The 11,887-nt window shown below is 36.9% G+C and overlaps 1 protein-coding gene across 1 annotated transcript; it reads left to right on the top strand.

Annotated features, from left to right (window-relative positions):
- The first annotated feature begins 1,002 nt into the window (after window positions 1-1,002).
- Window positions 1,003-7,362, top strand: LOC124132619. The gene is made up of 7 exons (XM_048392919.1): window positions 1,003-1,024; window positions 1,993-2,261; window positions 2,935-3,000; window positions 3,945-4,132; window positions 4,803-4,885; window positions 6,289-6,496; window positions 6,945-7,362. Exons 2-7 carry the CDS (start codon window positions 1,994-1,996, stop codon window positions 7,056-7,058), a joined length of 927 nt encoding a protein of 308 aa, XP_048248876.1. The 5' UTR covers window positions 1,003-1,024; window position 1,993; the 3' UTR covers window positions 7,059-7,362.
- Window positions 7,363-11,887: the final 4,525 nt, after the last annotated feature.

Raw genomic sequence — 11,887 nt, forward strand, 5'->3', positions numbered from 1 at the left:
ACATTTGCGGGTGCCAAAGGTATGCGAGAAGAGTATTGAACAGCTCAATGTACAAAAAACATTTTGTGTTAAGCATGTGTTATCCTGAAGGTGTTGTAATTTAAACAAAAGTGCTTTCAATGTATTTTAAATGTTGTGCTGCTTTTGGCATTTGTTTGCACAAACCGGCAGTGGTATTGTTACAAACAATCTTGTTATAAGAACACGTTACGTTTATTCTTGTATAAACTCGTAATATTCCCAAGCCTTAGTCACCCTCAATCAAAATCTCCATGACATATTCATGCAAATGTACACTATCTCATGCCGAAAATGCTTACACGCTAAATCCTTTCCATGAACATGAAGGAGCTTTATGTTGGTAAAAATGTTACAATCTATATTAATTCCATACCAGCGAAGTACCCACCTAATTCATTGCCGTCATTAACACATGCTCATGATGTAATCGGAACCATAGAATGGCCTTTAAGAAAACATTTATTCTGACAACAGAAACTGAAAAGGTGTTTTTGGTGCCTTTATTTAACGTCTTTCGGGTCTTGAAGGCTTTGGGCTATCTGAATATTTCTTCTTGTTTGTTAAACAGATAAACTAAAATGTAGATTTGAACAGCACCCTACTTAATGTTTCAGACTCATCCCTTCATTGAATTTGTAAATAAACAGAAGGACTTTTCACAGGTACTTCATGTACTAAGCTGCGGATTCTGTCCCGGCGACTGATGTTTACATCGCAAGTGTGTTGTTACTAGACGCCATTGTTCTTACTGCTTTGAAGTTTCTTTCGAACTATTTGTCCAGTGTTTGCTATATTTCCTTTTAAAGTCCATTGTACATGTCACTTGATACTAGATTGAATCTGAAACCTTCAGGTATTCAGTAAATCATTTGTAGTTAGCTTTGAGAATTTCGAGTTTAGTATGGTCACGATAATTTCTCTTTAAGTCATAATTATATAAAGAACGTTATAAAAAATAGCTGACATGCATTGTATGCCACCTTTCGACTTGGGAATACACAAGGTAAGATGCTTATGATAAAATACCTCAAATTTGTCCCCAGTCTACCTTAAAACGTGTTGAAAGCTTTACTGAGGACGTGAATGTTGTAACCTTGATCAAACAAATTTTGAGCAAGGGTCGAATGACGGTCTTTAAAATCTGTGTAGATAGAGCATGCTCGATTGTACCTCAAACGTTGTGAAATGTAGACACGAAAGGCTGGAGGTGCAGAAATATTGATAAACAAAAAGGGAAAGTTGACTATTGGAAAGTTGATGCCATCCCTCTTGTCATACAGTCTTTCTGAGAGTGTGTTCTTACTTTGTGCATAGCTTTAATTAAGAAACAACTGAGGCAATATCAGTTGCATTCAATTTTTTACAAATTGTCCCGAACCTCTGTAGATAGACATGTAACTGTATCTATGGTTACTACGTTTTGTAAGATGGCCCAATGGATCACGGAATAAAGTTTGCCTTAATTTTGTCATATGGGATAGTATTATATTGAGTGGAATCTTCTTCAATTCGCATTTAGAAGTTGGCATGATGAAAAAGGGAGATGGTTCTATGGATATTCAACTTTTTCATTACAATGAACGCGACGTTTCGGAGTAGTTGCTAACACCGTTATCAAGCAAGTGAAGTACAACAATGTGAAGTTGGAAGGTCATGTACATGTGGATAATTGATGTTTATACAAGTTTAAATGACAATAGATTGATGTTTACACAACAGATAACAATAACCCATAAGTTGCAAAGTGATTCTGTTGTTTTTGACTGGATAACCAGCCTTATATATATTATTGCGCTAATATTATAAGGTTCCGTAGCTAAAGTGCTCTAGTGCTAATTACTTGCTGCTCTTACTGACCTCTTACTGAACTATATTGAAAGTGTCATTGCTGTCAAGTTTTTCATTCCATATTTCTGTCATATTTCGTGAACATTGTCATTCTCACGTCCCTAAGTTGTATTTATTTAGCAGAATGTTGGTCATGTGGAGTATGGAATTTCTCTTTGTCGTCTTGGCAAACTTGGTTGTGGATTCCAACAGCTTTCATACCAATACAGCGAAAGCATTCCATGCAATGAGCTTCGTTCCAAGCGTTCCCGCAGAGAAAGTGGACAAAGTCATTACGGAATTACAAGAGAAAACTGATGTCAAGTTGAAAGAGCTGGAAGACGACATTCAGACTAGTCAGAGCCTGTTGGAGGCGAAAATAACTGCCCTGGAGACAGAAATGACAAATCTTGGTACGCATCGTCAGTGCACACATGTCTGGTTTGGTTAACAGATACATACATAAATTGCAAGTCGTATTTGATTATCTTTCGTGCAAGAATTTGACAGATTTTTTATATGCACATTATTACAAGTACTTTCATTATTTGTAACAATGGAGATTTTAGGACATTATATGTATACTTATTCACAAATGGCTGGAGGCATCCAACATTGCAATAATGTTGTCCGGGTTTGAATCCTCATTTACGTTGTTATATCTGGACGTGAGGCTCCAGTCATAATTGTCAATTGTCAAAATCCACAATGCCTTTTTATTTTATCCGAAAGCACACTTTTTCTAAAATAAAACCCCAAGACACATCTACACAATACCCTGCACTGGATGCATCACATACTTTTAAATTACAATTGAACTCACATGACTCGAATACATAAAGCATTTTTTTGTATTATTGAGGGACTCACAAGCGTTTAAAACACAAACACTTGAGGTCAGAATTCAAAATCTCAAAAGTTGCTTTTTGACCCTGTGAATAATCAGTAATGAAATGACATACTGATGAACCTCTTAAGAGCTCGGTATCATTTGTTCTTCCTTAAAAAGCATAATAATGTTTCCGCTTGTAAGGGTATCAAACTCTGCTGACTGACTGACTCATTCTCTCCATGATCTCATTGCAGCAAACGACACCAAGTTAGCTGTAGACAGCCAGCTGTCCAGTGTCAGGAAAGTGATAGATAAGATAGGTGGGATGAGAGATGTAATTGACTTGCTTTTGATATAGTCGTAATCTCGACACTACATTTAGCAGATATTTTTTTTTATGATTATAGGAATGTTTTGTGGGTGTTATCTATTGCCAACACGAAATCCCATAATTCAATGCTACAAGTAGCAGAACCGGAAAAGTTTCGCCTAGTTAGCCTAGTGATTAAAGCGTTAGCACGATCTGGTTTCTTTATTTTGTGTGAGATTATTAGGTGAAGTCCATTTCTGGCGTCCCTTGCCATGATATTGCTGAAATATTACTAAAGGCGACTGAAAACCAAGCTGACTGACTGACTGCCTGTATTATAAATGTAATGTACTTTTCTTAACTTTACTTTTAATCTCTTATCTGAACTGATATTTGTTTAATGTCCTTGTCGCATACGCCTTGTTTAGATGAAAAAAAGTTTATATAAAAAAAACCTAGTATTTTTTAGTACATGTGAACACCAATGAAATATGATGACCTTTCAGTAAAAATCAAATATTTGGTCGATCGATTGGTGTATTGGTTGGTTGATTGATTCAAATTTTGGTAAAGGGGCGTATACAATATTTTATATCCTTTTAGTCAAAGAAAATAAATGATTGATAGAACCAGTTATGGTCATTTTCCGCCTTTAGCCTTGATTCACTTTCATTCCAATAAACATGAAAGATTAATCACAAATCAAAATTGTCTATGATACACAACTATTTGTGTAGTCAAACACAATGCGCGTCCTTGCATACGTCCTCGTATCAGAATATCTTATTAACATACAGGAACATTGTTTTAATACTGTTTAGTTTAGAAACAATAGGTATCGATATAGATAATCATGTTTGTAGCTGTACCTTATGTGATCATAAAAAGGGCTGCCATCATCAAATGTACTTGTTGCGAACATAAAATAATTGGAACAATTTGTTATTATGGTAGCGGAGGTATGCCCAAACCCGTCGTCCATAAAAGGAGGAAAAGTACTGAAGTCGACAGGACGCCATGTTGGTGCCCAGGTGCAGTTCCAGTGTACCTATGACGAAAAGCTAGCATTCACTTGTCTTGCAACGGGAGAATGGGATGCCAAACATCAGTGTCCACTGTTATATTCGGAAAATCCATCACTTGTAAGTGGATCTCGTACAGTATACCCACTGCATTTAAAAATATGATGTGAGTTCTACATATTAATGTACACGTGTTGATGAACCTTGACCTTCCTGCAATGGATGACAAGAATAGAGATGATGAAGGTAATAGTAAATCAGTGTTATTGATTAAAATCCTTTTCATAAAACGATCCGAAATGGACGTTGTTAATACCATGTTTTATGGACATCGATATATGTTTTGTCATATTATCTTTGCCAGAAATCTTTCGAGTCCCCTTTAATATCACAGTTGTCATCGTCACATTTCATAGAAATCCTTAAGAATTAATAAAATAACTTAATTATGAAATCATGCATACATTGTCATTAATCCGAGTTACTGTGTCGACCTATACCTCGGGTTATGACTGATGAGCTATTACGAGGTAGCGGGCAAAGGTGGCAGAGTGGTCTACTGTGTCTATTATGTTTCTGGGTTTATCATACCCGTGCCCGTGCACGGTGGATTCACAAACCAGCATCACATCGTTCTTTCCTCCCTCATTCCTCGCCGTGATATGTCTGAAATACTATTCAAAGGGGTGCTAAACCAAATACACTCACACATTGACTTTTATCATGTGGAGTGAAATGTATATGTATTATGAATAAGTTTATATATAGTATGTTTTTTTCTGTATTTCAGGGGACGTACAAACTTCCAAGTACATTTGGTCCCGGATCAGCAGTGACGTTTATTGCCGAGCCTTTGGGAACAGGAGAACCGTGGTATAGTTCAAATTTTTTTTTCTCACATTTGGTTAACACACATAACAATCTTGATTGTGGTCGAGCCGTCTAAAGCGTAGCAGAATTAAGTCCCTTGGGCATGTCAAAATCCTATAATCGTGTGTTCGAATCCCGGTTCGGCCCGACTATGTTTCTAGTTTTGGGAGCACCATAACAGTGCTCGTGAGTTTCATCAATGTGGTAAACGTCTAAGACCTTCATCACTTTCCTTCCACATCAAGCTGACTTGCTGAAATACTGTTTAAAGGGGTGTTAAAACTCGCTCTTTCCAATGACAAATACCCGATTATCGAGTGTATCTCCCTTCTTCACCTATTTCCGAGGCAAGTGCATTAAACTTACTATGAAAGTCCAGTTACCACCCTTGCCTAACTAGGCTGGAATTCCGGAGTTAGCTACATGGACTAACGAGTCTATGCATAGTCCAATCAAAATCGCGTAACGAACTAGACATGCGGTTCCTGACCAACATGGATTTCAACATGCAGATGTCGCTCTACTGAAGGATTCGCAAAGAAGTGTTCCGCCATCTGGCATCAACAGATATTTTGCAAATCTTTTCATGGTTTGAATGAAGGTGGTCAAGTGATTTGATACACTCCGCGAGTTAGGATCCGTTTCAATACAATATATATGTTGATTATCGATCAGATCGTCTTGACTTCCATTTTGTTGGAAGCAATTGCAAGTGATATGAGAGGTGGAATCTGATTGGTCAATAGGAGGAAAATAAAAGGGACATAACTCGTAATAGTCACCGGTTGCGCAACGTTGGAGTCTATAAATTCCAGTTTAGTTCGGCAAGGGTGGAAATGGACTTCCAATAGTCAAGCAAGGCCCTTGCCTCGAGAAGATGCCCTTCTATCACTACGAATACTCTGGACCCAGTCGGCACCATGTGCTTGGGAAATGTTGCCTCTCACTCAATCTGTCACTAATGAGTGTAATGTAATTCTACGGTAGTTTCATTTTTAGTTGTATTCACAAGCTGTACTAGAATTACGTTATAATAATCTGTACAAATTGCAAACATTTTATGGTGGACGAAGAGTAACACCAAAATTATTTTGCCCGTGATCATAGTAAACTTGTGTTGGAGTATATATATTTCCAGCGTTCAAAAGATCACCCCATAAGAGTGACGTTTATATTTTATGTAGAGTGGGACACCTTGGTATATATTACATTGCTCAGTTGATCCTTTTCATTCAAACATAAGTCTTGTAATCCTGCGTAACGTAAGCTTTTTTCCAGTTTATTTGTTGACGCTAAATTCAGTTACATTCAATCTATATCACGGCTACCTGAAAATCCCACAGAATCCCACCCTCGTTACTTTCAGTTATGTGTGTATCCATATACAGAAATATCCTTTTCTTCAGGCCAGTCTTTGACTTCAAGAAAGACAAAGATGAGGAAGCGGATATACTGTTTCTAACGTCTATTCGAATAAGGAAAACCACACTAGAAAGAAACTCTCGTCAGAAAGGCCATTATCTAGGTGAAGAAAGGGCATATAATCCTCCTTTCAACTTCAAAGTCGGACAACCCTTCAACTTCACTGTAGTCCTTGACAAAACAGGATATACGGTAGGAAGTTATGCTTGATATGCTTTGTGAGGGGGAAAACGTAATTGGAAATAGGTTATGCATTGTTATGTCAAAATTGACATGTTGCGGTGTGGTCCTGGCGGCACACAGGTTATTCCTGTTTCTGTTTTGCCCTCACAGACCACACTAATTCACTGACTTTTTTTTATTGCATATGTTAATAAAAGCTATGAAGAACCTTTTCATAATCATGAGACATCTGTACTGAAAGAGTTCTCTGTACGATTCCGACTACATCATAAAAAAGTGTTGATAAGATGTTATCGCTATGAAATAGTGATCGCTATGAAATAGTGATTATACCACGTCTTGAACATCTCCTCTGACACTCACTCACTCACTCACCCACCCACCTATCATTATGAAATAACCAAATGAACATGTGCGAAACTTAAAATTTCGGTATTCCGTTTCTTTTGTTCTTCAGGGATATGTCAATGGCGATCATTCATTCGACTTCAAGCACAGAGTCAACGAAATGCCGCAATACGTGGCACTTCGTGGACAGATGAAGGTGAACAGCATGAAAGTCCGGATCTAGGATACGTCCTGTGTATTGCGGAATCAAACAGTTCTTTCTCCATCACACACTTTTTCTCCACAGAAGAATTTTAGCTCCCAATGACAAGTGTTTTTGTGGTTTGTGAGAGAAAATATCATCAAGGAGTAAAACTCTTATGACATTACCCATAAAATATATATCTTAATGTTTTCTTTGGGTAAAGCAGCCTGCATTGTAATGGTTATCTTCTGTTGTGCCTGGTGTATCAACGTTGGCCCTTTTGCTTCAGCACTACACCATAAAATATACATTGAACAATTAAATCTGGTATGGAGTGAGAAAACCTATGTCTGTTTGTTGTTTGTTGTCAGCCTGCACATGAATGTAATCGGTGATGATCTCTTCTGAAGACTGATCAGACCATGTTCTTCATGCCTTTCTCACTCAGACTGGATGTTTTGTTGAATGACACTGCAACAATGGACTACTACTGAAACCAATCAAAAGTGCAAGGATGGTGATGGAAAAAAGTACCCACAACTCACACCTGAACGCAAGTGGTGCTTTAGCCTCTGCACTTGCAATGCAATGTGTGTGTGTGTGTGTGTGTGTGTGTGTGTGTGTGTGTGTGTGTGTGTGTGTGTGTGTGTGTGTGTGTGTGAGACACGTCAGAATCAGTACATATGCTCGTCGAACGGGGCATGTTCACAAGACTATCTCGTCTTTTGTAGAAATTGATTGTGCAGAGTTTCATTTCCTACCTGCGTGTATCCTGTCATGTGTTCGAATCGCATATTCACTCCTATTATGACCCTTGGCTTATTAGCATGCACATGGGTTTCCCCAATGTGGTACACGTCTACCACGTGGGGGCTTGTCTCCAAAAATACATGCTTTAAATGAAATATTTTCCAAAGACGTGCTTTATCCGACAGTCTCATACACCAGAGACCAATCTGCCGAAACAGATTCCATAGGTCATAAGGCACAATCGAGATGTAAAGTATATGAATGCATCACTGAAAATCAGTGATGACACAAGGTGTTCGCGAAAAGGTCACTAAGAACTCATTCCGACCTTGAATCCATATGGGCACACATTTGTCACAAATATAATGAACTCGTGACGAGTTAAACATAAGTAATAACGAACGAAACGTTCCACATTAATAAGAAATCTCTGACAAAAGCAGACTCCATTGTACAATTCCGACTATATCATGAACATGTGTTTAAGAATCGCTATCAAATAATGATTATACCAGGTGTTTGACGAAAGGTGAGCGAATCCTGCCCCACTGGTGGTACCCGTCAGCAACACATGCAAATGCAAGTAAAAAAACAGGGGACCATAATGGTACAAATACAATTTAGAATTTTATCGGACACTATTTTAGTCACTGATGCCTCAAGGCTGGAAATGTCCTCCCCAGACATTTTGAAAGCTTTATTGAGGCCATGAATGTTGTAAGCTTGATCAAACAACTTTTTGAGCAAGAATCGTATGGCGCTCTTTGAAATCTTGGTAGAAAGAGCATGCACGATTGTACCTAAAAAGTTGTGAAATGTAGACACATAAGGCTGGAGCTGCTGGACGCTTCTATACATCAGTCTTCATTATTCATTATAAGGACGTCTTTATGTATCAAACATTCACTTTCCTTTTATGTTAGCATTCATAGTGTTTTCTTAGATGTGTCTCGTATTCATGCCGATTGTTTTTAAAATTTTCAGGGTACGATTCCCAGTTACATCTGCGGGTGCCAAAGGTGTGCGACAAGTCCATTAAGCACCCAACTGTAAAAAACACATTCTGAGCATGTGTTTTCCTCAATCCGAAGGTGTTGTAATTAAACACAGGTGCTTTCAGTGTATCTTTTAATGTTGTGCTGCTTTTGGCAAATGTCTGCACAAACCGGCAGTGGTGTTGTTACATTGAGTCTTGTGATCAGAACACATTACGATTCACAAGAAAAAATACCCATTATATACAAAATATACAATTTTGTATATTTGGTATTTCCAAAATATACAATTTTGTATAGTTGGTATTTCCAAAACAATACAATTTTGTATATATGGATAGATTTTACCACTGCTTCATTGAATTTTTTGAAATCATAAGAGGTTTTCTTGGGGTTTGAAACTAATGTTACCGAACAGTATTTTTGCACGTGACAATAACACGTTAATACTATTTCATTATGGCAACTATATTTGGAGTGTTATGAAATAATTTTTATTTCTTTATGTTGACAGCATTTTACATAAGAAATAGAACATTTGTGCAAATTTTAGTAACAGATAATGTAAATAATACCGCTGTCTTAATTAGATCGCGTTTTGAAAAAGCACTGTTTGTATAACGAAAGGCTGCTGCTGTTTTACTTAGGTCGGAGTTAGAAAAGCACTGTTTGTTTAACGAAAGGCTGCCGCTGTATAAACTTAATTGGGGTTAGAAAAGCACTGTTTGTATAACGAAAGGCTGCCGCTGTCTTAACTAGGTCGGGGTTAGAAAAGCACTGTTTGTATGGGGAAAGGCTGCCGCTGGATTAAAACTATATTAAATAACTGTGGACTAACTCATATATTCTATAACCCTTATACTTGTAATACCACATGGCTGGTTGCAAAGGTAGGCCTACAGGATACTACAGGATCAATTCCTACAAGAATGGAGATGCAATATGGCATTGAGCAGTAAAGGCTACTGTTATCAGTATCTGACAGAAAAACCAAAATTTGAAAGATACCTACTAATGACAAAAAATATGTATATTCCAATTTTAAAATTCAGAACATGTAACCATAATCTACCTATTGAAACCGGCCGTTGGAATAATGTAAAGAAAGGGGATCGTGTATGTGAACTGTGCAACTCTCCTTCAGTTGCAGACGAATTCCATTATCTGTTTAGATGCCAGGCTCTGTCAAAACATAGAAGTGTATACTTATCAACTGTTACCAAAATAATTGGTCTAATTTATATACATTCAAGAGGTTATTATCCAGTCAAAACACGAGGTATCTTAAAAACCTATCGAGATTTATAGATGAAATATTTAAAGCAGTAAGAAAACACAAAACAGAAAAGATATAACATATTCATGCATGACATACTGTCATCTTGTCACATATAAATACTTTGTTTACATGCTTGTACTTTTGTACTCTTTTGTACCACCGACGGTGGTTTGGAGAATAATAAACTAAATTGAACTTAACTAAATCGGGGTTAGAAAAAACACTGTTTGTATAGCGAATGACAGACGCTGTCTTAAATAAATCGGGGTTAGAAAAGCACTGGTTGTATAACGAGAGGCTGTCGCTGTCTAAACTAGAATAACCACTAAACGGAATAGCAAGAGAGTAGCCTTTTAGCGATTGTCACGATCATTGCAAAATAATAGATAAAAAATCCATGAATTTAAAATTGTACAAGGAAACATATATAGGAAACACATCGTTGGAATAAATTCCTATTATATTACGTTCACGACATTAGTTCTGGAGTTTTCAAAGTAAAATTTAATATATATGTTCCTGTGATTTCATGTAATGGTGATTCTAAATATGAAATATTGGTTGATATTGTTTGTCAAACAGTTGTACACACCGTCCATTGTGATACTTCTACTTAGAGTTGTTTGTTTAGTCAATTGGCATGCGTTCATTGTAAACAAGGATCATTAGTGTGAAAGGATTACTAAGTTTGTCATCCAGTATAATGCACTTCCACGATTAGCATAATTAGAACAGAGTTTGTAATTAGGTACATCCGGACTCCAGTTAATCAAGGCAGCTACATCAGTTGAGAGTGTGAGCAACTGGAGAAGAGGCGAGCAACTCAATGTGATTAATGAATTAGTGGAATTTTAATAAATAAACGAATTCGAACATTGAACACGCACAATCGCAGATTTCTATGGTACATTTGAGAGTGAACGTGAATGAAGCCGTGCAGGATGCCTAACAGCGATTTGTCTTCAGAACACACAGTGAGCTCAGGTGAGTTTATTAGTGATGATATTTTTATTCATTCATAGATTTGGCGATCATGAGCGCTGACACTATATGTGTTCGCAATAGAACATTTGGAAGACTAGACACATATTGATTCACTATATGACTACATCAAATCCAGTATTTGTTTAATGCAACAGGTTTAAAGCATTCAAAATTATGCATTATTATAAAATACAATGTGTGTCGCTTCGTCTCCCATGTAAAATACATTAATTATTTGTTTTAAATATAATTTAATATTACTATGAGTTTTACATTATAACTAAAATTATGGAGTCTTGCATGTCGAGCCAACAAACTATTGTACATTTTATTCACACTGGAATTTCTGTTTACTGTGTTTGCGGTGGGGTCCAGACAATTCCCCAAAGGGACAATTCCAAATACTACTGCGTAAAATATTAATGCTGATTTGGAGAAAATTACCAAATGGATGAAAGTAAGTAAAATTGAATCCAGAGAAAACAGAAGCTTTCTATTTCACGTTAAATTAAAGTCTTCCCAAGTGCAAAACCTAATCTTAAAATGAAAGGAATTAATATTTATGACTTTGGGAATAATATTTCAGTCAGATTCTGATACTGACGAGTTAAAAAGGAAATCCCTATGATTAATTGCCTTAGAAGTCTTAGATACCTTTCTGGTGTCCACCGCCGTAAACCATACTCACTCACTCAGTTAAATAACTCCTTTCACATAAATCGTTAGAAGTTATGAACAAGCATATAATGCCCATATTTGGGATAATTGTACCAAGAACAAGAATTAATCCTAGAATGTTTCCACTAAGATTCATTCCGGACGCTGAAATATTGCCGATGAGACGTTAAATTTTAACTCAC

This window comes from Haliotis rufescens, unplaced genomic scaffold (assembly GCF_023055435.1).
Source record: "Haliotis rufescens isolate VD_foot unplaced genomic scaffold, xgHalRufe1.0.p SCAF_11, whole genome shotgun sequence".
NCBI lineage: Eukaryota > Metazoa > Mollusca > Gastropoda > Lepetellida > Haliotidae > Haliotis > Haliotis rufescens.